At 51.4% G+C, this 26,502-nt stretch overlaps 4 protein-coding genes across 7 annotated transcripts in view; all 4 read left to right on the top strand.

The window, feature by feature from the left end:
• The window catches only part of STXBP2 (syntaxin binding protein 2), a 7,996-nt gene extending 4,661 nt beyond the window's left edge, over positions 1 to 3,335 (top strand). Inside the window, exons 14-19 of the mRNA XM_024745953.1 lie at positions 123 to 261; positions 750 to 859; positions 1,660 to 1,755; positions 2,496 to 2,581; positions 2,698 to 2,855; positions 3,177 to 3,335. Coding sequence (XP_024601721.1) covers positions 123 to 261; positions 750 to 859; positions 1,660 to 1,755; positions 2,496 to 2,581; positions 2,698 to 2,855; positions 3,177 to 3,262 — 675 coding nt within the window. The 3' untranslated portion in view covers positions 3,263 to 3,335. The remainder of the gene's footprint in view (positions 1 to 122; positions 262 to 749; positions 860 to 1,659; positions 1,756 to 2,495; positions 2,582 to 2,697; positions 2,856 to 3,176) is intronic.
• Positions 3,336 to 6,122: 2,787 nt separating this feature from the next.
• Positions 6,123 to 15,371, top strand: RETN (resistin). Of its 3 annotated transcripts, none has more exons than XM_024745850.1 (4): positions 6,123 to 6,220; positions 14,233 to 14,360; positions 14,716 to 14,793; positions 15,092 to 15,225. In XM_024745850.1, exons 2-4 carry the CDS (start codon positions 14,243 to 14,245, stop codon positions 15,223 to 15,225), a joined length of 330 nt encoding a protein of 109 aa, XP_024601618.1. In that variant the 5' UTR covers positions 6,123 to 6,220; positions 14,233 to 14,242. The 3 variants fall into 3 exon arrangements, with proteins under 3 accessions (XP_024601618.1, XP_024601617.1, XP_024601616.1); XM_024745849.1 differs by lacking the exon at positions 6,123 to 6,220 and adding an exon at positions 11,071 to 11,199; XM_024745848.1 differs by lacking the exon at positions 6,123 to 6,220 and adding an exon at positions 13,936 to 14,072 and having other exon boundaries at positions 15,092 to 15,371.
• Positions 15,372 to 21,043: 5,672 nt separating this feature from the next.
• On the top strand, positions 21,044 to 23,835 carry MCEMP1 (mast cell expressed membrane protein 1). 2 transcript variants are annotated; one of them, XM_024745982.1, is made up of 8 exons: positions 21,044 to 21,116; positions 21,579 to 21,741; positions 22,035 to 22,118; positions 22,692 to 22,814; positions 22,969 to 23,019; positions 23,096 to 23,221; positions 23,509 to 23,571; positions 23,694 to 23,835. In XM_024745982.1, the coding sequence occupies exons 2-8, from the start codon at positions 21,672 to 21,674 to the stop codon at positions 23,708 to 23,710; spliced, it is 534 nt and encodes a 177-aa protein (XP_024601750.1). In that variant the 5' UTR covers positions 21,044 to 21,116; positions 21,579 to 21,671; the 3' UTR covers positions 23,711 to 23,835. The 2 variants fall into 2 exon arrangements, with proteins under 2 accessions (XP_024601750.1, XP_024601749.1); XM_024745981.1 differs by lacking the exon at positions 21,044 to 21,116 and adding an exon at positions 21,213 to 21,242.
• A 1,236-nt stretch (positions 23,836 to 25,071) lies between these two features.
• Positions 25,072 to 26,502, top strand: part of TRAPPC5 (trafficking protein particle complex subunit 5) — a 2,403-nt gene continuing 972 nt past the window's right edge. The window contains exon 1 of the mRNA XM_024745979.1: positions 25,072 to 25,246. Coding sequence (XP_024601747.1) covers positions 25,109 to 25,246 — 138 coding nt within the window. The 5' untranslated portion in view covers positions 25,072 to 25,108. The remainder of the gene's footprint in view (positions 25,247 to 26,502) is intronic.

Raw genomic sequence — 26,502 nt, 5'->3', positions numbered from 1 at the left:
TGTAGAACCTTCAGAGACCTGGTGGTCAGATGAAATGAAGCCCAAAGGTCTTGCCGAGCCCTCTGGGATGGTCCTGCCCCGCCCCGTCCCCCCACATAGTGGCTGACCCCCATGCCCCACAGGACTTAGCCATGGGCTCTGACGCAGAGGGCGAGAAGATCAAGGACGCCATGAAGCTGATCGTGCCAGTGCTTCTGGACGCCGCAGTGCCAGCCTACGACAAGATCCGGGTTCTGTTGCTCTACATTCTTCTACGGAATGGTGGGTAGGGGGCAAGGGGGGGCCTTGGTATACCGCCACTCACCGCAGTCTCCAGTGATCCTGGGACTCTCTAAACCCCACAGTTGCCCTGCCCTCGGGATGCCCCCAAACCCCACAGATACCCCTGTGGACCCTGGGCCTCCTTCCATTGGCCTCCGTTGGCATGGAGAGCCTGCAAATCTATGACGTCTCCAAATTTGGCCCCCTCAACTGATTCCAGAGGATCCCTCAGTCTACTACCCCCTCTGGGATTTGCATCCAGAATTCTAACATCAGGAACCCCCCCCCGCGCCAGCCTGGGTGGCTCCCCTGGTCCCGAGGGTCTCTGAACTGTAGGCTGCTCCTGTCATGGTTCTGGCACCTCCTCACCCCACCGCAAGCCCCTCAACCCAGAAGCGTGCATGGCCACCTCTGTCCCCCCACCCTCCCCTCCCCCGCAACCCCGTGAGCATCCCATCCACATCAGCCCGCCCATCGGCCTCCTCCAGGTGTGAGCGAGGAGAACCTGGCCAAGCTGATCCAGCACGCCAACGTGCAGGCACACAGCAGCCTCATCCAGAACCTGGAGCAGCTGGGGGGCACTGTCACCAACCCCGGGGTATGCTGGGTCAGAGACCGCGGGGGGAGGCGGATATGGGGGTGGGGCCGCCTGGGGAGCGGGCACTGAGTCAGAGGGCAGTGACCAGGGCAGGGATACGCAGGGCACGATGTGGTTCTTGGAGGACAGGAGGCTTGAGTGGGGTCTGGGGACCGGGGGGCACCAGGGCTGTCCCCAGCCTCGGCGGTCATAGGAGAAACAGGGCGGGCAAGGCATAGTCAGAGCCCCAGTCCGTGTGGTCCGAGTCCCGGGGGCGGATAGCCGGGTCACCAGCATGGAACACACAGTTGACCCTGGGCTCCTAGAGGTCTGAGGGCCACCGACCTGGGCGGGACACACATGGCAGCTTCCTGTGCTCCGATCTCCACACATTCCGCTTCCCCTGACCCTGCCTCCGCCTCTGGCCACGCGCATCTCTCATGTTCTCCCCTTGCCGGTTGGTCCTCCGTCTCTCTCCCAGGCGCCCGTCTGTTGCCCTGTCCGCCACTTCTCAGTTCCCTTGCTTCTGTGTCCTCCCACATCTGTCTCCATCTTTCTCTCTTAGTCCTGATCTTTCTGTTTGTCGCATCTTTGTCTCACTGCCTCTGTATTTCTTCCTCTCTCTCATTTTCCCTTCCTCGCTCTCTCTGCGTCTCTCTCTCTCTGTCTCCCTCCCTCCTTCTATCTTTCTCTCTGGTTCTCTGTCCCCTTTCTCCATCTTTGTCTGCAACCTTCCCAAGTCCGACAAGCCCCCAGCCCCATTTATGACCCGCTTCCTTCTCCCTGATTCCCCCACTGACCCCGGCCCGCCCCGCCTGTAGGGCTGTGGGACCACAAGCCGGCTGGAGCGGAGGGAGCGCTCAGAGCCCACCTATCAGCTGTCCCGCTGGACCCCGATCATCAAGGATGTGATGGAGGTACCGCTGCTGGGGGGTTGGGGCCTGACCCCCACCCCCTGCCCCTATCCAGGCAACGCTCAGCCCTCTTCCTGATCACCGTCCTAAGCCCCCAGGCTTAAGGGGAAATCCTTCATTATGGGCATCCCTGTGGCATCCGATTTGCGCTGTCACGGGGGCAATCCCAAGCCCACACTGGAGGAAGTGGGGTGTCAGAGGGGTCCCTCATAGGGGAGCTTCATTTCCTCTCCACCTGCTGGTCCCCTCCTCTGTCCCCCTCTATTCGCTCCTGCCCCCCAGAAAGCCCCCTGGGTCCCCCTTTGTCCTCCCCATGCCAGTCCCTGCCCATTCTGGGAACCAAAATTAGCAGCAACACAAAGGACCAGGCCAGGGACCTGGCTTCCTGCCGTCTGTGTGGAGTCTGGGCACCTCCGCCTGCTTGGAGACCAGTGACCTTGGCCCCCGTATCCCCATGGACTCTGCATGCTGAGACTCCTGGGTACCTGAGGGGCAGGGAGCTCAGAATCCTGGGTTCCCAAGGGTCTGGGGGTCCACACTTCTGGGTCCCTGAGGAGCTGAGGAGGAGCAGGGTCCTTAAGAAGTTAGGGGCCCAGAGTCCTGGATCGCCAAGGGGCTGGAGACACAGATGGTAGCTCCTGTCTGCCAGGATCTTGGCCCATGAACACACCCTATGGAGGGGGATCCAGGCCGTGCGCCCCGTCGCCCGGACCCCTCTCTTCAGCCTCCTCCTCTGGCCCCAGGATGCCGTGGAGGACCGGCTGGACCGGAAGCTGTGGCCCTTTGTGTCTGACCCTGCACCCATGCCCAGCTCCCAGGCTGCTGTCAGGTGAGGCCCAGGGATGCCCCCGCCCCAGCTGTGCCCGGGCCTGTGGGGGGTGAGGCTTGGGTATGGGGGTGGTGGTCTGCTGTTGAGACTGACCTTTCCCTGTCTCCCCCGGACAGCGCCCGCTTCGGCCACTGGCACAAGAACAAGACGGGCGTGGAGGCACGGGCAGGGCCCCGGCTTATCGTCTACATCATGGGCGGTGTGGCCATGTCAGAGATGCGGGCCGCCTATGAGGTGACCAGGGCCACTGATGGCAAGTGGGAGGTGCTTATTGGTGAGTGGCCAGGACTGGGGCCCCTTGGCTGGGGTGGGGTCGGGAGCCTGCCCCTGTGTGTGGGTCCCTGGGGGACTGACAGCTGCATGCCTTTTGGGTGCCCAAAGCCTAGAGCCTCCGCAGGGCCTGGGTGAGAGGATACCGGATACCTGAGGGGCTAGGGCTTGGCTTCCCAGGGAAGGGGTCACCTAGGAGTGGACCCCTCTCTCTCCGAGGGGTGAGCCTTCTGAGGCCTTAGGGTCAGGGCCTGGTTTCCCAAGCACCCCACCTGGGGGGTGTCGGGGGCCGAGGCCGCTCCCCCAACCCCATTCTCCTGCCCAGGTTCCTCACACATCCTCACCCCGACCCGCTTCCTGGATGACCTCAAGACGCTGGACCAGAAGCTGGAGGACATTTCCCTGCCCTGACCCTCCCGCCCCTGCCTGACCTGCCCCCTGCCCTTTTCAGAGAAATAAACTCCCATGTTTCTGCCAGCTGGCACCCACCTCACTTTCTTTCCATGGGAGCTAGACGAGGACTGCCACCCTTGGGTCCCATTCCCTGACCTGTGCCTCAGGCCCCACCCCATCCTGTTGTCCTTCCAGAGGGCATCCCAAGCTCTAATTTGAATATTGGCTCCAAGATCTACTAGCTGCTAGGTTTTGGCCAACTTCTTGGGTCCCCCTTCCAAAAACACGGGGGTCAATGACGGCAGTGGCTTTACAGAGGAGGTGAAATGGCGCCGAAAGCTGACGGCACCGGAAAATGACAGCAGCTGCTCCTCTACTGGTACTAGGGTTATCTCGGCTGCTCCGATGGGACCATCAGTAGTAGTGTTAACAAGCAGAACAGGCCCTGTATCCCAGCACCCCCAGCCCTTCAGGAACTGTCTCAGTGGGGCCTGGGGCCACACAAGGCCAGGGGTCTTCTCAGGCTCCTAGGATCAGAATCTGCATTTGTGTGAGGAACACAGCAAACAATGCCCAGTTCCCACCCCAGAGAGAACTCTCCCTGCTTATCCTCCTCCCTGCCCCCACTTTCTCCAGGCTGTTCACAGGGGCTCCTAACTGCAGGACTTATCAGACCCTTCATTGGGTGTGTTAGTTTGCTAAGGCTGCCATAACAAAGTGCCACATTCCGGGTGACCTACACAACAGAGATTATTCTCTCACAGTTCTGGAAACCGGGAGTCCAAGATCAAGGTGTCGGCGGGGTTGATTTCTTCTAAAGCCTCTCTCCTTGGCTTGTAGATGGCCATCTTCTCCCTGTGTCTTCACATGGTCTTCCCTCTGTGTGTGTCTGTGTCCTAATCTCTTCTTCTTCTTTTTTAAAATTTATTTAATTTATTTTATTTTTGGCTGTATGGGGTATAACCGGGAGTCCAAGATCAAGGTGTCGGCGGGGTTGATTTCTTCTAAAGCCTCTCTCCTTGGCTTGTAGATGGCCATCTTCTCCCTGTGTCTTCACATGGTCTTCCCTCTGTGTGTGTCTGTGTCCTAATCTCTTCTTCTTCTTTTTTAAAATTTATTTATTTTAATTTATTTTATTTTTGGCTGTATGGGGTCTTCATTGCTGCACACGTGCTTTCTCTAGTTGCAGCGAGCGGGGGATACCCGTCGTTGAGGTGCACGGGCTTCTCATTGCGGTGGCTTCTCTTGTTGTGGAGCACAGGCTCTAGGCATGCGGGCTTCAGTAGTTGTGGCACGTGGGCTTCAGTAGTTGTGGCACGCGGGCTTCAGTAGTTGTGGCTCACAGGCTCTAGAGCGCAGGCTCAGTAGTTGTGGTGCACGGGCTTAGTGGCTCCGTGGCATATGGGATCTTCCCGGACCAGGGCTCAAACCTGTGTCCCCTGCATTGGCAGGCGGATTCTTAACCACTGTGCCACCAGGGAAGCCCCTAATCTCCTCTTCTTATAAGGATACCAGTCATATTGGCTTAAAGTCTACACTAATGACCTCATTTTGACTTAATTATCTTTTAAAAATCTTGTCTCCAAATACAGTCATATTCTGAGGCATGGGGGTTAGGATTTCAGCATATGAATTTTCTGGGGACACAGTTCAGCCCATAACACTCAGCTAAAGTGAGATGTGAATCTCACAGCCTGAATAAGATAGATGAAGGCCCTTCTCTCTGGGGCACAGACACACAGCCAGGCTGGCAGTCTGTGGCACAGGTGGCTGTGGGATCCCCAAGAACATGGTAATCCACTCAGGGGCAGCCTGGGAAGGCTTACTGGAGGAGGTGGCACTTAAGAGAATGAAAGTGAAGAGGAGTCTGGGAAGGGAGGGGAGGGCACAGTGGAGGCAAAGGCAAGAGGGCAGAATGGAGCCAGAGGGAAAGGTCTTGAGGGACGACAAGGTCTGAGAGCCACCTGGGGCCTGAGTGAGGATTTGGCCCCTGCTGGGATGATGGGAAACTACAGAAAGGATCTGAGCAGGGTCAGGTGGGGGCCCCAAGTCTAATGTTGGCGATGGGGCTCAGCTGGGATGAGTGCCTTGGGAGGGGGCCCTGGTGGGTGGGTAAATTGGGTATAGCGCCCCCCAGTGGAGCACTACTCATTTCCATCCTGTCACCTCTGGAGTTGTGGCCCCTCCAAGACTGAGACCAGGGGGGCGTGGGCGGACACAGGACACTTGAGGCCCTCCTTCCCTGCCCACGGAAGACTTGGCCCTGATTTTGAGGTCACCTATCCTTTTGAGAATTCAGAGAAATCTAAAGACACTCTTGCCAGAAAAATTGCTCGGACAGTTTTGCAGGTAGGGCCTTGGAGAAGCAAAAACCCCTCCGATTCAGCAATTCTACTAAGATTTATGCGAAACGCGTAATAGGGCAGAAAGATGGACGTGCAAGGCTGTCGAGTAGATGAGGTGCAGGGGAGAAAGTGAGTCATCTCAGACCACTGAGACGGCTGGCCCTGAATGCCCCGCCCCTCGCCACGGCTTTGGCAGGGAAGCCTTTAGACTGGGAGACGGAGTGGGAGGGAGGTGGATTCAAAAGTTTAACTTTTAGGGACTTCCCTGGTGGCGCAGTGGTTAAGAATCCGCTTGTCAATGCAGGGGACACGGGTTCGCTCCGTGGTGGGGGAAGATCCCACATGCTCACGGAGCAATTAAGCCCGCGAGCCACAATTGCCGAGCCTGTGTTCTAGAGGCCGCGAGCCACAACTACTGAGCCCACACGCCTAGAGCCGGTGCTCCGCGCCAAGAGAAGCCACCGCAATGAGAAGCCCGCGCACCGCAACGAAGAGTAGCTGCCACGCCCCCACGCGCAGCAAGGAAGACCCAACGCTGCCCAAAATCAATTAATTAGTTAATTTTTTTTTAAGTTTAACTTTTAAACTCTCCTCCTTGGAAAGCCACGGTTTTCCTCCGGGACCCGCTTAGGTAAGTAAGCGCTCCGAGCGCCAGGGGGCGCTGTGGCTCAATTTGCTGGCTGCTTTGCTCTTTAGCGTCTGTAACCCGAGCTTGGGTGACCCTAATTAGAGACGGCGGGGGTGGGGGAGGGGGAGTAGGTCATGAGTTACTCAATAGTTCTCAGCGCCAGCGAAACTCTGTTGCTTAAATCGCCTCGGCCTCTGGCCCTTATTTGTACGTAGATGATGTTGTAAAGTCTCCCACCTCAGGGCATTTTGATTCTACAAATATTCACGGACCACCCCCCATCCCCGCCCCCGAAAATGGGCCACAGCAGCCGGTAGTGTCAGGCCCTGACCACGTCCCAGGCATCCTGCCAAGCCCTCCACATGCATTACACAGAATTCTCAAAACCCTCGTGTGAGGGTAAAATCCACCCTCTCTCTGCTCCCTGTGAGGCCTCTTTTTCTTCCTTCCGATCTCTCCCTTTTTTTTTTTTTAAATTTAATTTTATTACTTTTTTCCCCGACGCTGCGAGGCTTGTGGCATCTTAGTCCCCCAACGAGGGATCGAACCCAGGTCACCGCAGTGAAAGCGCGGATTCCTAACCACTGGACTGCCAGGGAATTCCCCAATTTTTTTTTCTGTACTTTAAAATTTTATCTATTTATTTATTGCCAATATCTTTTGAAGATTATTTTCAAACTTGTCATTCCTCCCACTGGAATCAGCTGGGATCCTTCTTGAAAGGACTCTCAGCAACTACTGAAGTTGGTTCGTATGGAAAGTTACAACCTAGCGCGTTTTGTTAGGTGTTATTGTGGGTGTGGATTAGGTCGCTGAATCCCCGGGGGGCAGCTGGACACATGAGCTCATCGGGGAGGGCGGGAGTGGGAACAGACTCCAGAGTCACCGTGGTCATGGTATAAGCTTAGAGGCAACATCCAAGAACCACCGACTGCCACAATAATAATATATTAATATATACCACGATAATATAGTATTAATATAATAATACATCATTATTATTTAATACTGTAAGATGGTCTGGCCCCGGCTAGGCGGTAGTTCTCAGGATGTGCCAAGAAGGAGGACTCCACAAAGTGAGAAAAAAGGATTCCTCAGGTCAGCATCAGGGCTTCAGAAGGTCAGGAGGGCACCCCTGGGGTGGTGAGCACTGATGCTCTTGGTTGTGGGGACATGGGGACACATCATAGCAGGGAGACTTCTCAGCCCATGCTGTGCAGGGCAGGGGGCTCTGCTAGAGCAATATCTCATCCAAGTTAACAGGAGGGAAAAGTTTGTGGTCTTGAATTTGCTCTACTTAAAAATAAAAGTGAGCGGGGGAGATAAATTAGGAGTTTGGATTTCTGGGTTTTTTTGTTTGTTTGTTTGTTTGTTTTTTTGCTGCACTGTGCAGATCTTAGTTCCCCTACCAGGGATGGAACCCCGGGCCCACGGCAATGAAAGTGCTGAGCCCTAACCACTGAACCACCAGGGAATTCCCAGGAGTTTGGAATTAACATAGACACACGACTATATATAAAATAGGTAAAAAACAAGGACCTACTGTATAGCACAGGGAACTATACTCAGTATCTTGTAATAACCTATAATGGAAAAGAATCTGAAAAAGAATATATATATGTGTGTGTATAACTGAATCACTTTGCTGTACACTTGAAACTAACACAGCATTGTAAATCAACTCTACTTCAGTTTTTTTAAAAAAATAAAAGTTTAAATACTTTACGGTACATTTAGACAATGGAAACTGACCCTGCATTAAAAAGAATTCACCCAAGAGAAAGGAAAATATACATCCACACAAAGACGTGTCCAGGAATGTTCATGGCATTATTCATAATAGCCAAAAGGTGGAAACAATCCAAATGCCTATCAGCTGGTGAATGGAAATCAATGTGGTACATCCAGGCGATGGAATGCAGCTCAGTCAAGGACCAAAATACATGTTATGACATTAATGAACCTCAAAACACTATGCTAAGTAAATAAGCTTGATGCAAAAGACCACATAGTGTACGATTCCATTTATATGAAATGTCCAGAATAAGCAAATTCACAGACAGAAAGTGGTTGCCTAGGGGTGGGGGTGGGAATAGAGAGTGACTGCAAAGGAGCACAAGATTCCTTTTAGGGGTGATAGAAACTTTCCAGAATTGGATTGTGGTAATGGCTGTGCAACCCTGTGAAACTTACTACAGATCACTGAGTTGTACAATTGAAATGGATGAATGTGGTATGTAAATTATACTTCAATAAAGCTGCTTTAAAAAAGAACGAAAAAGTGAGGATCCCAGACATGGTGGAGCTGCCGGCTGGGCGGAGAGGGGTGGAGGTGGGATGGTGAAACCTCCAGGACCCTAGCAAAGCAAGAATTGCCTGAGGCCTCTGGGGGAGGGGCTGAGTGGCCCCGGGGAACCCAGCAGATGTCAAGGAAGCAAGGCAAGCTTCCCCCACCCTTTTTTTTTTTTTTTTTTTTCTGTAAAGTTGCTCCAAATCTGAAAACACAAGTTAACCAACAGCTACTGCCAAAAATATTGTGAAAAGACTCCTGGAGGTGAGGAAATAGCCCTGAAAGTGGGAAAGTTCTGTTCCTGTTGGGCTGAGATGGGGTCCCCAGGGCTGAGGTATTGAGGGGACAGGACAGGAAGAGGAAGTTCTGGCTGGTGGCCCCTCCACATTGAGTGACCACTCAGAGCCTTGATCCCTGTCTATGGTTGGGGAAATTCTGGGAAAATATTGATCCCCTTCCCGAAAAAAAGCTACGTTTGAAGCATCCACTACATACCGTGCCTCATTCTGTATCGTCTACATAGATTTACATAAAGTATTTGCTGGATGAAATAAGTCAGATGGAGACAGACAAATACTTAAATGTGGAATCTGGTTGTCCCCCAGCTTCGTTGACATAAGCGTAAGGTGTACAACGTAGTGATTTAATACATATATACTGATCAAAGAAATGTTCACATATTGAGATATAGGGAAAGTCATTCTGGCTTATACATGAGTTAACTTGAATTTTATGCTAACAGCCTGTTTGTGGCCTATGCTGACAGCCTGTTTTATGCTAACAGCCTGCTTGTGGCCTATGAAAACTACATTGTGCGTTTGCTTTAATTATTAAAGAAAAGGGCACATTGACCAGAAGTAAAGAATGTCCATGTTCAAAATAAAGATTAAATGCCTCCCTTCCTGGGACGCCAGGGCTGGTCCTCCTTTGATGATAAGACTCCCTTCCCAGGCACCGAGGTCATACCGACTCGCTGTGTACATGCTGATCTGTTTTTTTTTTTTTGAAACCTTGAAGGAGTGTCTCCCTGACTTGTTTGATGTTCTTTGTTCTGACAAGATATAAAACTGCGCTGAAAACCATGCATCTCTGGGGCAGTTCCTCAGAGTTATCAGAGAGGCCGTCTTCCAGGCTATAGTCCTCAGTTTGGCTCAAATAAAACTCTTTTCTGGGACTTCCCTAGTAGTCCAGTGGTTAAGACTCGGCGCTTTCACTGCTGGGGGCGCAGGATCAATCCCTGGTCCGGGAAGTAAGATCCTACAAGACAAGAGCTGCGGCCAAATAAATAAGGACTCCGGCATCCAACAAATCTGGATCTGAAATCTCCCCTTCGGGAGTGACTCAGCCTCACCCAACATCAGTTTTCCCATCTGTGAAATGGGGCACAAGGTGGAGGCTGTCAGGAAGCTGTGGTCAGACTCTCCCTCCTGCCTCCACACCATTCCCCTTTCCTTTAAATTTTTTCTAAACATCTTTATTGGAGTATAATTGTTTACAATAATGTGTTAGTTTCTGCTTTATAGCAAAGTGAATCAGCTATACATATGCATATATCCCCATATCTCTTCCCTCTGGAGTCACCCTCCCTCCCACTCTCCCTATGCCACCCCTCTAGGTGGTCACAAAGCACCGAGCTGATCTCCCTGTGCTATGTGGCTCCTTCCCACCAGCTATCCAGTTTACATTTGGTAGTGTATATATGTCCATGCCACTCTCTCATTTCGTCCCAGCTTACCCTTCCCACTCCCCGTGTCCTCAAGTCCATTCTCTACGTCTGCATCTTTATTCCTGTCCTGCCCCTAGGTTCTTGAGAACCTTTTTTTTTTTTTTTAGATTCCATATATATGTGTTAGCATACGGTACTTGTTTTTCTCTTTCTGATTTACTTCACTCTGTATGACAAACTCTAGGTCCATCCACCTCACTACAAATAACTCAATTTCATTTCTTTTTATGGCTGAGTAATATTCCATTGTATATATGTGCCACATCTTCTTTATCCATTCATCTGTCGATGGACACTTAGGTTGCTTCCATGTCCTGGCTACTGTAAATAGAGCTGCAGTGAACATTGTGGTACACGACTCTTTTTGAATTATGGTTTTCTCATGGTATATGTCCAGGAGTGGGATTGCTGGTATGGTAGTTCTATTTTTAGTTTTTTAAGGAACCTCCATACTGTTCTCCATAGTGGCTGTACCAATTTACATTCCCACCAACAGTTTTTTTAATTTTTAAAATTTTATTATGTTTTTTATTATTGAAGTACAGTTGATTTACAATGTCATGTTAGCTTCAGGTGTACAACACAGTGAAACAGTGTTGAGATATATATATATATATGATATTTATTGTTTGTACTTTTTGATGATGGCCATTCTGACGAGTGTGAGGTGGTACCTCATTGTGGCTTTGATTAGCATTTCTCTAATAATTATCAAGGCTTTTACTTTTATTTTCTTTCATCCTTGTGGGACAGGAAGCAGGTGTCAGTGACTCTCTTCTGATTGGCAGAGGTACCTGTCATTGCGACATCATCACTAGGCCAAGTTATGTAGCAAGGCAACCAGTCAGAAGCGTAGGTTGCCTCTGGAAGTCAGTTTCACAACAAGTGGCAACAGTTTCCAGTCCTCTGAGTGATACAGGCCTCTTTGTTCAAAATTACTTCAAGGACAGATGTATATTAACAGAGGTGAGAACAAGCTGGTAACACTTACCAATATTCACAAGATCTGCAGCGCACAGGAAAACCAGTTGTGTGGGTAGAAAAATCTCCTTCTCTGTTACTTCAGGACAGTTTTCCTTCAGATCTTTGGGAAACTTCCTTTTTTTTCTTCCAATTATAATTTAAATTATAAGTATTTGGTGGCAGTGGTTACGCAACTGTATGCATTTGTCAAAACTCAGAACTCAGGAAAAAGGGTGAATTTTGCCGTATGTAAATTACACCTGATTTTTTAAAAAAGCAATACTTGGGAAAAACAAAACATTCGTGCAGTATGCAGGTATATAGACTTGTCAAAATGTTTGCAACTGAACACTTAAGATAGATGCATTTTATTATATGGAAATTATACCTCAATAAGATTGAGTTTTAAAAATTGTAGTTATGTGATTGCCTTATTGTACTTTTTAAAGACCTGGTTCTAGAATTGTATTAAGTAGTATCAGATGTAAAAGGGCTCAGTTTTGCTGGTAGAAATCAGGGAGAATAAAGGGATTTTTTAAAGAGAATTAAGGGGCTATCGATGACAATAATCGATAAACAATCCATAATAGCAACAGAAAGAGTTTTATTTTAGCCAAACTGAGGACTATAGCCCAGAAGACAGCTTCTCAGAGGAAAACTCTGAGAAACTGCTTGGGAGAAGCAGGGTTTTCAGCACAGTTTTATATCTTGTAAGAACAGAGAACATAAAAGAAGTCAGGGAGACACTCCTTTAAGGTTTCATAAAAACAGATCAGCATGTACACAGCGAGTCGGTATGACCTCGGCGCCTGGGCAGGGAGTCTTATCATCAAAGGAGGACCAGCCCTGGCATCCCAGGAAGAGGGGCTTTAATCTTTATTTTGAACATGGACATTCTTTACTTCTGGTCAATGTGCCCTTTTCTTTAATAATTAAAGCAAACGCACAATGTAGTTTTCATAGGCCACAAGCAGGCTGTTTTACCTAGCACAAAATTCACATTAACTCATGTATAAGCCAGAATGACTTCCCCAGACCTCAATATGTGAACATTTCTTTATCAGGGCATATATAACTCTTTCCTGCTACTGAACTAAGGGTTTTCAAACTGAGTCCCTGGGGAGCCCCAGGGGGTTCCACACATTCTCTCTGCTTTTCACCCTGCCTGTAGTTAGAGCTGCCTACTTCTTTTACATCCTTCAAAAGTTTTTTTTTAAATTTTTTAAACATATTTATTGGAGTATAATTGCTTTACAATGTTGTGTTAGTTTCTGCTGTATAACAAAGTGAATCAGCTATATGCATACATATATCCCCATATCCCCTCCCTCTTGCGTCTCCCTCCCACCCTCCTTATCCCGCCCCTCTAGGTGGTCGCAAAGCACTGAGCTGATCTCCCTGTGCTATGCAGCTGCTTCCCACTAGCTATCTATTTTACAGTTGGTAGTGAATATATATGTCAGTGTTACTCTCTCACTTCACCCCAGCTTACTCTTCCCCCTCTCCGTGTCCTCAAGTCCATCTCTACGTCTGTGTCTTTATCCTGTCCTGCCCCTAGGTTCATAGCATCATCCTTCACAATAGCCAAAAGGTGGGAACAACCCAACTGTCCATCAACAGATGATACACGAAATGCGGCATGGACATAAAATTGAATATTAGCCTTAAAAAGGAATGAGGTTCTGATCCATGCTACAACATGGATGAACCTTAAAATGTTATGCTCGGTGAAATAAGGCAGGCACAAAAGGATAAATATTGTATGATTCCACTTATTTGCTATATGAATAGGCAAATTCATAGAAATAGAAACTAGATGAGAGATTACCAGGGGCTTCAAGAGGAAGTGGGACTTAGCGTTTAATAGGTAAGGTTTCAGTTTAGGATGGTAAAAAGAAAGTTCTGGAAATGGACAGGGCTGATGATTGCACGACACTGTATGGCTGAAATCAAGCCATACTCCCTCTAAAGACTAGGGAAAAGTTGGTTCTTTGCTTCTTCCAGCTTCTGGTGGCTTCTGGCATTCCTTGGCTTGTGGTCACAGCATTCCAGTGTCTGCCTCGGTGGTCACACTGCCTTAATGCTGCTGAATTTACACTTGAAAATGGTTAAAATGGTACATTTTATGTTACGGGTGTTTTATCACAATTTTTTAAAAAGCCATCCATATTGGAAACAAAACAAACCCAAACAATGTGAAAACCATTCTTAGCTCATGAGTCATACAAAAATAGATGGTAGGCGGGACTTCCCTGGTGGTCCAGTGGTTAAGACTCCGTGCTTCCATTGCAGGGGGATGGGTGTTCGATCCCCGGTTGGGGAACTAAGATCCCGCATGATGCTCAGTGTGGCCAAAAAAAAAAAAGAAAAAAACAAAGACGGTGGGCTAGATCTGGCCCATGGGCCGTAGTTTGCACACTTCAATTGTCGATTATTCTATCGAAGGAATAAACCGTGGTTTTATCTATCTCTTCTATGGTGATAGCTTTTTGGGAATGAACATGGCATGCAGTTCTCAAACAAGGACATTATTTTGGTCACGTTTGTGTGCCCCCTCCCCTCCGTGCGAGCTCCTATATCTCTCCCTGCCCCGTCGACTATGGTTCCTGGAGTTATCCCCCAGGTTCTACCCTCTGGACCAGTCCCAGCCTGGATGTGGGAAGGGAAGGCTCTTGAAGGAGAGGCTGTGGCATCACTAGGTCCCTGGACTCTACCCTGGGGGCTTCCTCTTAGCCCCGGATGTGGGAAGGGAGGCCCAGGATGCCAGGGGTCTTAGCCAAGACAGGAAGCCCCACACTCGGAGGCTTTAAAGAGACAGCTGAGGCAGAGGCACGTCATTCGTGTCCAAAATTGGGCCTGCTGAGTCCACGGAGAGGGTAAGTGACAGTTGCTCCCGCCTTTAGGGGCAAAGCTGGGCCTCCAGCCCCGTCCCCCGTGGGGACCCAGGGTTCCCGATCCCACACATTCTGTGGGCCTGACCCTTCCCAGGTTGGAGAGGGGCTGATGCAGCTGGGGTCTCTCGGTTCCCTCTTGCAGCACCTACAGGATGAAGGCTCTCTCCCTCCTCCTCCTCCCAGTCCTGGGGCTGCTGGTGTGTGGCAAGTTGATGTGTCCCATGGATAAAGCCATCAGTGAGAAGATCCAGGAACTCACCAGCTCCCTAAGTGAGCACCCTCGCATCCAACCTCGGCAGGGGCCTCAGGGGCCCCTCTGATTCCTGACATGGAGCGAACATCAAGCCAACCCCAGCTCCAACTCCAACCAAATCTCAACCCCAAACCCAACCCAACCCCATTTCCCCCCAGCTCCACCTTTAGCAACAGCTCCAAACCCTCCTCCCTCCAAAACACCCACCTCAAAGCAGAATCTTGAGAGGTGATGAGCTCCCAACCCCCTGGGCCTTCCCCAGGGGCGGTTTTCTTGAGCCCACCGCCCATCTCCAAACCACCAGGGCCTGGGCAGCATGAGATTGGGGGAGGGGCAGCTCGGTTTCAGTTACCTCGGTCACTCCTTCCATAGTTCCTGAGGCAATAAGGAACATTGGCCTGGACTGCCGGAGTGTCACCTCCAGGGGGCACCTGGTCACTTGCCCCGCAGGTGAGTACAGAACCCGTGGTCCAGGCTCTCAGTTCTGTTCTCAGTACCCCATAACCCCCTCCCCTAGGTCCAGCCTCTATTTCTCTAGGACCACAGAGTCTCAGCCTCTACTTCTGTAATGTCCTGGTCTGCACTCCCATCCTTGTCCCTTCCCCCAACTCCCGGACCCCATTTCCTCAGGACACTGGTGTCCAGGCCCCCGGCCTCCCCGCCGCCCACGCTGTCAGCCCCCTGGAACCCCAGGCCCGCAGCCTCTGGCTCAGAGTCCAAGCTCTCTCCTCCTCGCTCCGCCTCGCAGGTTTCGCCGTCACCAGCTGCACCTGTGGCTCTGCCTGTGGCTCGTGGGACGTGCGCGCCGAGACCACGTGCCACTGTCAGTGCGCCGGCATGGACTGGACCGGAGCTCGCTGCTGTCGCCTGCGGGCCGAATAGCCTAAAGTTGCGCTTGGGGGGCGGCGGCGGCGCGGGCCTGGGTGCGTGGCCAGGCCTCGGAGGGGCGGGGTCCTGTCTCAGAGGGGCGGGGCTGGAAATAAACCTCCGAGAAGATGATGGGGAAAGCCCGGGACGTGTGCTGTTGTCTTCTGTGGGGTGTGGGCGACTGAGCTGGCATCTTCAAAAAGAGCAAGGCGCCAGAGGGAGGGGGGTGGGGGACAGCCGTGACTTTCTTCCGCCCCATTCCCCCCTCCTCCCTTGTCCGCCACTTCTACTTCTGAAAATGGGGCCTTAACTTCCTGTAATGACAACCACACCCAAGGCTCATGGCCTAAGGGAGTGTAACCTTTATTTATTTATTTTTGGCCACACCGGGTGGGCATGTGGGATCTTAGTTCCCTGACCAGGGATCAAACCCGCGCCCCCTGCATTGGAAGCGCGGAGTCTTAACCACTGGACCAGTAGGGAGGTCCCGAGAGTGTTACCTTTGAGGCCACCTTGACGGTCACCCTAAGGTCTCGGGCCTCCTGGGAAGTTGCTGGGCCATTCTCCCCCACTGCTCACAGCGAAGCCTCATCGCGATCTGGGTCTGGACAGGACAGGAAGCCCACCGCCCCCTACCCCACATACACTCCAGGGCCTCAAGCCACCAGCAGCCCCAGGGTCAGGGTGCATCCCTGAATCCATTGCTGAGTCCAGAGTCCTGAGCACCATCCCTCACTCCCCACCTGCATCAAGGGACATTTGTACCCGTCATGAACACTCAAATATGAAAACACAGGGCAGGGGACTTGTTTGCTCTTTGGTGTATCCTGGCGCTTAGAAGAGAGCATGGCACATAGTAGGTGCTCAGGAAAATGTCTTGAATAAATAACCACACACACAGGTGAATACACCACCTAGGTACACACACTACACGTATGTACACACGGCCATGTGCACACACAGTACACAACCCAGTTACCACTGTCACACAAAGACACCATGCCCACAGACACACACATGCCCACTGTGGAGAGGGACCTAGGGACACATAGACACATGTATGCCTTGGACAGACACTCGTACTTCCAACATCAAGTCCCCACCCCAGCTCGGATGACGTTGGTCTCAGTCTGGAGTCAAAGCCCTAGAAGGCAAATCCTCAGCATTGCTGCGGGCACAAATCCAGGTGATTCAAGGTCCCGTTTCCTGAGAATCTTAACCCAGGAGTCTCAAAATCCAGCCCCTGAGAGATGCAGACAGAGACTTCAGAACACTTACCACCCAGTCTTTTTTTTTAATTATTCTTTTTTAAAGTAATTAATTAATTAATTTATTTATTTATGGCTGTGTTGGGCGCGGGCTTTCTCTAGTTGTGGCAAGCGGGGGCTACTACTTGTTGCGGTGCGCGGGCTTCTCACTGTCCCGGCTTCTCTTGTTATGGAGCACGGGCTCTAGGTGCACAGGCTTCAGTCGTTGTGGCATGTGGGCTCAGTAGTTGTGGCTCGCGGGCTCTAGAGCTCAGGCTCAGTAGCTGTGGCACATGGGCTTAGTTGCTCCGCGGCATGTGGGATCTTCCCGGGCCAGGGCTCGAACCCGTGTCCCCTGCACTGGCAGGCAGATTCTTAACCACTGCACCACCAGGGAAGCCCCAGTGCCCAGTCTTAAGAGGGACCCAAGACTTAAATGTCACAGACCCCAGCAGCACACTCCAGAGGCTGGAGAATGGGTGACAGGGTGGGTTTGTGGTTTTCAGGATGTTTTGGACTCTCTTCCCACTGACAACCACCCCCTATGATGGTACACCCACCTGTCTGATCATGGTAGTCGTGAGCTGAGATCACACAAACACTTCTGGTGCCCATGGAGCCCACCAGACCCCAATCCAGGGATTCCCCTCCCAGGTCCTCCCTCCTAACCCCACATTGGCCATGGGGTTGGAGTGGGACCACTGAGTCAGAACAGTGTTAAGGACCAGAGAGGGCGAGTGTAGTACCTTGTCCATCCTGCTCCCTCGCTGTCCCCTGACCCTGATGCGAATGCCTCTTTGTCTCCAAGACCCACAATTGTCCACCTGTATCTGGACCCCCAAGAAGAGCCTCTTTAGAGGTCTCAGTTCCAACACAGTCATCCTCCTGTCTCAGAATGCAGACTTCGACAGGCAAAGCCCCTTCTTAAGCCTCTTTCTTCATTTGCCAACTGTCCGGCCCCCTGTAGTAGCCAAGATTGTGCTAGTTGCAGGTGCCGCAGACCCCCCGTCAAGCTAGCTCGAGCAAAAGTGGAAGGACATTTCTGGATTATGTAACTGAGGGGCTCAGGGTTAGAACAACAGATTCACGTATGGCTGGATCTAGGGTCTCAGATAATGTCTCCAGGACCCGACTCCCTGTCAGGTCTGCTCTCCATAGTGCTGCCTTCACTCTCAAGCAAGTTCTCCCCTGTCACAGCACCAGTCTTATACCCTGGCAGTCTGACAGAGGGGAAAAAAGAGAGAATGCCCTTTGTCCTGGTTAACCCAATAAAAGCCTTAGGCTTGGGGACTTCCCTGGTGGTCCAGTGGGTAACACTGCGTGCTCCCAATGCAGGGGGCCCAGGTTCAATCCCTGGTCAGGAAACTAGATCCCGCCCGCATGCTGGCACAACCAAAATAAGCAAGCAAACAAAAGAATCCCTAAAGCCTCCGGCTTGAGTCTCATTGGTTGAGTCTGGCTCATTTTGCCCACCGCTTTGCCAAATTTTGGACTTTGATTGGCTGGGCCTGGATCATGTGCTCACCCTAAACCAATACCTGGTTAGGACACATTTTCTTTCTTAAAAGAAAATTGAGACTGTTGCTCCATGAAACGATCTGGTCAGGCAACCCCATGGAGCCCTGTTAGGCCACCATGACATGGTTGCTTGTGGATTTCCAGTTCCGGGGCTACCTTTTTCTCAAAGTCCAGAGGGCTGGAGCCTGGTCTTAGCCTCATCGGAGCCAGGGAAATGTGTAATGCCACGGCCCCGCCCCCTATGCCTGTCCATCAGAGCAGAGCCAGTTCCCCATTGGTCCATCTCTTCTGTAGCTATTACATCAGCAAGGGCGGGGTCACATCTCTCAATGGCTGACTTCTTTGTAAGAGGAGTTGGAGAAGCTGGCATCTAATCATTATTAAATTGATCGTCCTTGAATAGACAAGATTGGCAATACTTTAGGAAAGAGAACATTATCCTCACCAGCCAGATCTCAGGGACCATTCTAAAGTTATCTAGAATTTAATCACATATTTTAAACCTAAAACATACTCACTTTCCACACATAGAAAGTTTTAAACTTATTTTTTCCAAAGGGAGTGTAACAGAGCAGGACCCTACGGGGCCTTCCCAGGACAGACACCACCTCCCCCCGTGTCCTCTGCCTGCCTCTTGTCTGTAGAAAAACTTTAGCCAAAGAATAAATTTAATCTGAGAAATGAAAAAAATGCAGAACCAAAGAAAAACAGTCAAACAGGACAAAATAAGAGTTTTGCCATTAAGCAAAGTCAGGACCTTTAGTTCCTCCTCAAAGGCTATAGATAATATTCTGAGCCATAGGCTTTGAGCTGCTTAGTGGATACCAAAACCCCTACCAGGTGGGGGAAGTGAACTACGTGATGGCCAGACTGTAGCCATGACATAAGCTGCCACGTCTTACACAATTCTGAGAACTGGCCTCAAGGAAATGGGAACAAACCAACCCTGGAACTGAAGGTTAATTGTACTTAAAACAATCCAGATGACATTGATCAGACCACTTCATGAACAACTTCAAGGTGATTGTCGGAGCCGACTCTACTGTTTCTGCATGTGGCCCCCTCCCTCCATCTATCCACCCCTGAGACTCCCCTTTAAAAGCTTTTGCCCCCTGATCGGCAGCTGGGAGATGTCTTTTGGACATGAGTCTGCCTTCTCCCCAGGTTGCTGGCCTCCTGAATAAAGCAACCTTTTCTTTTCAACCAACACTTGGCTCTCGGGTATCGGCTTTTGAGTGGTGATATGCCAAACCTCAGTTCAGTAACAGGAGAAAATTATAATATTCTAGACCAGCACTGTCCAATATGGCAGTGAAATGTAGCCAGTCCAAGTTGAAATGTGCCTTAAGTGTAAATACATGTTTGGTTTTGAAGACTTAGTACCCCCCCCCAAAAAAAGGGTAAACTATCTCAATAAACATGTGGTTCACAAACAACTGATTAAAAAATAGTCTGAAAACCTGAACAGACATCTTTCCAAAGAAGACATACAGATGGCTAATGGGCACATAAAAAGATGCTCAACATCACTAATTATTAAAGAAATGTAAATTAAAACCACAGTGAGATAACCCCTGAACTTATCGGAATGGCTTTTATTTAAAAGCCTACAAATGACAAATGTTGGCAAGGATGTGGAGAAAGTAGAACCCTTCTACACTGTTGGTAGGAATGTAAATTGGTCCAGCCACAATGCAAAACATTATGGTGGTTCCTCAAAAAACTAAAAATAGAACTAATATATGATCCAGAAATTCCACTCCTGGGTATATATCCAAAAAATTGAAAACACTAATTTTAAAAGATAAATGTACCCCAATATTCATAGCAGCATTATTTACAATAGCCGAGATATGGAAGCAACCCAAGTATCCATCAATAGATGAATGGTTAAAGAAGATGTGATATATATGTGTGTATATATGTATATAAATATACACGTAGTGGATCGGGACAGAACCACCTAGATAGAGCTGATGAGGGTGCTCATGAGATCCTGGTGATGGAAACAATGCTGGCAACAACAGGCATTGATGTTGGTGGGTGTTGGTGACAGGGATGTTAAGGGGGGCATGATGGTGACAGTGTTAGCGATAGTTGCTTGTGGCACTGGCCAGGGTGCATGTTGGTGGCAGTGTTGTTGATGGCCACAGCTGTGTAAATATACATATATACACACATACATACACACGATGGAATGTTACTCAGCCATGAAAAAGGATGAAATTCTGCCATTTGCAACAACATGGATGGACTTGGAAGGTATTATGTTTAGTGAAATAAGCCAGACAGAGAAAGACAAATACTGTATGCTATCACTTGTATGTGAAATCTAAAAAAAAATTTTTTTTAATGAATGTATATTAAAAAACAGAAACAGACTCACAGATATAGAGAACAAACTAGTGGTTACTAGTGGGGAGAGAGAAGGGGAAGGGACAATGTATGCTTAAGGGATTAAGAGATACAAACTACTATGTATAAAGTAGATAAGCAACAAGGATATATGGTACAGCACAGGGAAATATAGCCCTGGAGTATAGTCTATAAAAATATTGAGTCACTATGCTGTACACCTGAAACTAACATAATATTATAAACCGACTATACTTCAATTTTTAAAAACCCTGCCAAAAATCCACATTATACTCTATCAGAAGGCACTACTCTAGACTTAAAGAAAAAATTCCTTGTATACTTTGCCTCATTTTAATCCCCAGTTCTCAAGGTCAGATAGACACAAAGAGAGATTTAAGACACCTAGACAGAGTGGAGACAGTGTGAGTGCATGAATATGTATAAGCATGCCAATGGGCATGCCATGTGTACACGTGAACAGATAGGCGACTGGGGGTATTCAGGAGTGTGTGTGCAAGTGTGTGTGTGGGTCTGGGTAGGCGAGCAGATGTGTGGATGAGGCTGGGTGTGTTTCTGAGTGTTTCTCTGTCAGGGGTCTCCAGGTGGAGGAGGAACTACTTCCAGGGTTAGGTCAAGTTGATGTCTGGCATCAGTCCCAAATGTAGGGGTGGAGTTCCAGTGGTTAGTCCCATTGCCTCATATCCGTTCCTCTCCTCCAAGGGGCCTTGGAGAAGTAGAACTTCTCAGGGTGGAGCTGAGAGCTGGGACTAGGCCAGAGGGAAGGTAGGTGTGGGGACCTAGGAATCCTGCCTCCAAGACTGGATGCCCCTGCCCCCAAAGTTGGGACTCTGGGGTGCCACAGCATTTCCCATGAGAGCAGGAGGAGATGGGAGGATGAGGTTTATCCAGGTAGACACACACACACACACACACACACAGCTTCCTGTAAAGTTCCTGACCATCCTCTTTTTTAAGAAAAATTATTTTATTGAATATAATTGACATATGACATTGCATAAGTTTACGATGTACAACATGTTGATTTGATACATTTGTATATTGCAAGTTCCTGACCATCCGATTCTGTTTCTGGGTCTATGGGCATCTCTTCTTGGTCCCCCCTGAGACCTCTGGTCTCCTAAGATCCCTCTCTAGGTTGCGGTGAGAATGTCCCAGGGTGGGAGGGTCCTGCATCCCTGAAAAGAGGAGGCTGACCTCTCTTTCCTCTCCTCTACCCCAACCCAGAGATTTCCTCATCTTCCCAGACACTTTCTAGTGGGTGGGGTTGTGTGCAGACAAATTGGTAGGCTGGGGACTACGGAGGCTGAGGAAAGCTCCATGAACCAGGAGATCAAGATGCAGGCGGCAGCCTTCAAAAACAAGAAACGGGGGTCCCCAGCCAATGAAGGTTAGACACCTTGGGTCGGGAGGGGAGAGGTACAGAGCTGAAAGTGGGGGCCGGAGGGTTCCTTCCCCTACCCAATGTGTGTGTGTGTCTGTTTATCACCCAAATGTTCACTCACATCCTCTCCACTTAATCAAGATGTAGATCTTAGTTCCCCACTCCTTATCTTTACACCCAGAAGCTTGCTGAGTGCAGGGCTCCATGAACCAAGACGTCTGAGGCCCCTCTCCCACCCTCACCCCTGCCCCAGCGCTCTCGGCAGCTTTCTTCAATCCCTCTCACTGACCTGCCCACAGGTGCAGATGACCCTGCCTATGAGAATATCACCTTCAAAACCCAGCACCAGCCAAAGGGCAGTCATTCACCACCCGAGAATAAGGGTAAGCAGCCGCCCACTAGCCCACATCACACAGCCTTGGGAGGGGCCCACGGGAGGGACAAGGGGCCGTGTGTGGAGGCCAGGGCCAATGGTGTGGGGTGTGGTGGCATCAAGGCTTGTGTGTGACAGCGGTGGGGGGGTAGCTTTGAGGAGGTGGTGATGATGATGGTGTGACTGTGCCGGTGGAGGTGCTGGTGAAGGTCTGGGTGTTGGTGACGGTGAGTAGGGGACCACGTAGTGGATCGGGACAGAACCACCTAGATAGAGCTGATGAGGGTGCTTATGAGGTCCTGGTGATGGAAACAATGCTGGCAACAACGGGCATTGACGTTGGTGGGTGTCGGTGACAGGGATGTTAAGGGGGGCACGATGGTGACAGTGTTAGCGATAGTTGCTTGTGGCACTGGCCAGGGTGCATGTTGGTGGCAGTGTTGTTGATGGCCACAGCTGCTTATGGTATCGGGAACCGTGGGTGTAGGTGAAGAGTTGTCGCCGGTGTTACAGTCAGTGTTGATGGTCTGAGTGGCAGTATTGGGCCCTGGAGATGACCTGTCCTGCCTCTACCCCGTTCCAGCCCAGTCCAAGTCAGCCTCCGACCCTGCCCAGGTCCCCCATTGGTCACCTAGAGCCACGATGAGCCTGTATGTTCTCCTCGCTCTGTCCTGCGTCGTCCTCTTAGCCTTCGTCCTGGTGAAGAGTGAGTGAGGTGTTTTGTTCTGTTTTGGTGGTGGAGGAAGGGGCTGGGGCAGTGTGGAGGGGTTCCCAGGAGCTGGGGTGGTCCAGCGCTGCTCCCAACTGCAGACCTGAGGCGATTCTAAGGTTTTCTTGCCTCCCCACCCCATCCTGAACAGATTCCAAGATGTCCCAGGAGCTGATGGTCTTGAGAAGGGAGCTCAAGAACGGTGAGGGAAGGACCTGGGTCGGGGTGTGGGTAGGGAGAGCAGAGGTGACACAGACAACGCTGATCCACACCCTCAGTCTCTCTTTCGGTGGGAGAGTGCCAGGACAAGGAGAAGCAGCGCTGGAACGACGTCAAGCAGGGCATTGACACGGTCAAGAGCAAGGTCCATGAAGGGAACCAGAAACTGAGGACGCTCGAGACAGGTGCCCTTATAGATCTCCACTGGGCGAATTTGCCTCCATGCCCAATATTGGGCTGGGTGCTGTGGAGTCGGGGGAGGGGACAGCAAGGGTCCCGCCCTTCCAGAGCACAAGGTTTGGAGAGGTGATGGATGTCACCCTCCAAGTCACTTGGGGAGTATATAAATGCATGGGAACTCCAAGTACATGGGCTGTGTGGCACCCCACGCTGGGGGCCGGGCAGGGAGAAGGCTTCCAATAAAGCTAAGAAAGCCCCACTTCAGCTTTTTCCTGTCTCTCCCCATCCTCAGACATGAACAAAATCAGGGCTACATTACAGAAAATCCTCCAGATGCTGAAGATGCCAGATCCAAGTAAGTTGGGCCCAGGGGAGGCGGATGAGGGGCCCCCTTGGATTTGGCCCCAGATTCTCTTTCAAGAGTGGGATCTGTCTGACCTCGGATCTCCATCCTTCACCCCCGCCCCCACCCCGCAGAGCCCACACCTCAATAAAAGAAAAGACATCAAAGCCCTGGCTACACCTCGGAGGACAAGATAGCACCTCTCAGTGAAGATGGAAAATAGGGCTCCCAGCCTGGTCTGAAGCTGCGCTTCATCCCACGTGTAGAAAATCATGTGTCTTGGTGAATGTGTTGTGGAGCTGCGTGTGTGCCTATGTGCTCGTGTGTCGGGGTGAGCACTTCATGGAGGGTGGGTATTTCAGTGTTTCCCACAGGAAGGTGTTATGGGTGAATGTTGAAGGTGGGGGTCACAGCGAGTATGGTGTGCACCCCTGTGCCACTGTACATGTGATGCACATGTGTGTTGTGGCGTGTTGGGTGTATAATGCATGTCACCGTGGGTGGCTGTGGCGACCACAGAAGCGTGTCACTGTGGGTGTGGGTGTTGGTGACACGTGTTACACGTGCCCATTTCAGCGTAAACACATGTGTGTCCTGCGGGATGTTGTGTGATGGAGGCGTGAGTGGGTGGGGTGGACACACCATGGGAATGTATCACTGTAATTGTGGGTGTGTGCCCTGTCACACCCACCTGTCACGCTGTGCCGGCCTGAACAGGTGTGTGTCAACACGAGTGTGCCTGATTATGCCACTGAGGGTGTTCAGAGCATGGACCCGCATGTGTCCATTTGTTTCTGCACTCACATTCCGTGATTCATAATGATAAAGGCCAAGGGGAAACAACGCGGCTTTCAGATCTGTTATTGGTGTGGCTGGGGAGCTTTGGAACCTGGTAGGGAGGGTCTGTAAGTGTTCAGGCTCGGAGAATGAGAAAGGTCACACGGTGAACACGTGGACGTAATGCCAGGAACCCTGGGGGCACGAGGGGGTATGAGAACCAATGTCTGCAGTGGGTCTCAGTGTGTCCATGAGTGTGTACCCTGGGAGCGACTGAGTCCCTGCGCCGCTGAGTGTGTGCCCATGAGGGTCTGTGGCCTGAGATGTCCAATGTCTCCCTAAGTGTTCATGGGCCCACGAATGTATGAGCCCCTGAGTATGTACTGTGCTCGGGAATGTATCTGTCCACAGGGCATGTATTCATGAGGGCACATGCCCTTAAGTGTATTATGCCCACGGCTCATGCATGTACGTCCTCTGAGAACTTGCGCCCACGGACATGCGCATGGACCCTAAGACAAGTGGACATGTTCGCATGGACATATGTGTGTCCCTAAGACAGGTGAGTGTGTGTGCATGGGCATACGTGTGCCCCCGAGACAAGTAGACATATGCCCAAGGACGCACATGTTCCCAAGACAGAGACGTGTGCCCATCATCAAACGTGTGCTCCTGAGCAGATGGACGACCCGTGCCACTGTCCCAGACAGATCACGGGCCAACCAAGGCCAGCGAGGCCCCTGGCCCGGGCCGCACCCCTCTGTAGGGCCGCATGGACACGCGCGCCCCCGTGCGGCCACTCTCGGGAATCACAGAGCGCGCCCCGCCCGTCCCGCCTCGACGCCTGCGCACGCCGGCCCTTTTACGGCGCCGTAAAGCAGCTCGGCCGAATCGGCTGCCGCAAGTCCCGGTGAGACCCCGCCCGCCACCACCCCTCCCGGCGCTGTGCCGCGTCCGCTCCCCAACCCCTCTCCGCGGGTCTTTGGGTCCTGGGTCAGGGTCTCGGCGTCCACGATCCCCGGAATCCCTCTTCGGCCCACCCCAGGGGACCACGAGGAGGGTGGGCTCCTTCCCGTTCCCTCTGCCTGGTCCACGCCGGGGCCGGGGTCGCGGGATCTCGGTCTTTCCACGGCTTAGCTCACCAACCCTATGGCAGGCGGGTGGAGGGGTCTCAACACTCCCCCTCCCCTCTCGCGCGCTGGGCAGCCCCCATGTAGGCAGCTGCGCACCGGGGCAGGGGCGTCCTGGAGCTCCTGAGATTCCTGGTCTTTTCATCCCCCACGCAGACCTGGTTGGGACCCTCTCAGCATCCCCAGACCCTTCCGGCTTCTGGCCAGGTCCCTGCGTAGTGGGGCGGGGTTCTCAGTTACCCCTCCGGACCCCACCCTTAGCAGGGTTGTGTGTGTCTCAGAGCCCTTCGGATTCCCCCCCTCCCGCCCCATCCGCTGCCATTACCATCGCTGATCCACATTTTTTTTGGTTTTTTTGGTCTCGGCACCTCTTAGGGATTTTCTCCCAGCAACCCCCTTACGGGTCTCTCTCGCCACCGACAGCTGTGGCTTCACGCCCTGTGATGGGAGTATCACTGCGCCCCTTCCTGGCTCCCCTATAACCCCCGGGTCCGACAGTCCGCCCCCTCCCTCTTTCCACGGTGCAGCTACCTTTCTGGAAAGCATGCGGGTGGGGTGTTCCCAAAGCCTTCTCTGGCCGCCCCCCCAGTCTTTGTACAAACGCAGGCCCACTCGAAGAGGCATGCTTCGTGCATGACAAATTGGTGCTGCCCGAGGGTGCGGGTTTGGAAGGGTTCCCAGCATCCTCTCCTGGCTTGCTCCATGTGTCTTGCCTGTTCCCCAAGCTCCCAACCCTTCTGGCCGTTGGTCTCCACACACCCCCTACTCCTTTCTCCTAGTTTCTCTGACTCCGCAGGGGAGAGGCAGGGAAGTTCTCTTCACCCAGGGAAGTCAGCGCTGTTGCTGCTGGAGCGCATGGCGGGGGGAGGGATAGTTGCCAGTGTACACTCACGGCCCCCCATCCTCGTCCCCTTCCTGCCCTAGGTTTGACGCCCCCCTCCCCGCGCGCTAGTTTTCTGGTTACTCGTACAGGCGGCGAAGGGCTTAGGACGGTGCTTTGAACGCACAACGGTCACCTGGAACTCGAGGGGGGGTG

Source organism: Neophocaena asiaeorientalis, unplaced genomic scaffold (assembly GCF_003031525.2).
Source record: "Neophocaena asiaeorientalis asiaeorientalis breed wild unplaced genomic scaffold, Neophocaena_asiaeorientalis_V1.1 scaffold357, whole genome shotgun sequence".
Lineage (NCBI taxonomy): Eukaryota > Metazoa > Chordata > Mammalia > Artiodactyla > Phocoenidae > Neophocaena > Neophocaena asiaeorientalis.
Note: the sequence above shows the minus strand (reverse complement) of the source record. Positions and strands in the feature narration are given on the sequence as shown.

What these genes read in the sequence shown, in the direction of transcription:
- MCEMP1 (XM_024745981.1), top strand. An exon ending in GGGGTCCCCAGCCAATGAAG is followed by an intron (nt 21,742 to 22,034) that starts GTTAGACACCTT and finishes ACCTGCCCACAG; the next exon opens with GTGCAGATGACCCTGCCTAT. An exon ending in GAGAAGGGAGCTCAAGAACG is followed by an intron (nt 23,020 to 23,095) that starts GTGAGGGAAGGA and finishes CCACACCCTCAG; the next exon opens with TCTCTCTTTCGGTGGGAGAG.
- RETN (XM_024745848.1), top strand. Translation starts at nt 13,936, where the DNA reads ATGTGGGAAGGGAGGCCCAGGATGCCAGGGGTCTTAGCCAAGACAGGA. An exon ending in CTGCTGAGTCCACGGAGAGG is followed by an intron (nt 14,073 to 14,232) that starts GTAAGTGACAGT and finishes TCCCTCTTGCAG; the next exon opens with CACCTACAGGATGAAGGCTC. An exon ending in CCTGGTCACTTGCCCCGCAG is followed by an intron (nt 14,794 to 15,091) that starts GTGAGTACAGAA and finishes TCCGCCTCGCAG; the next exon opens with GTTTCGCCGTCACCAGCTGC.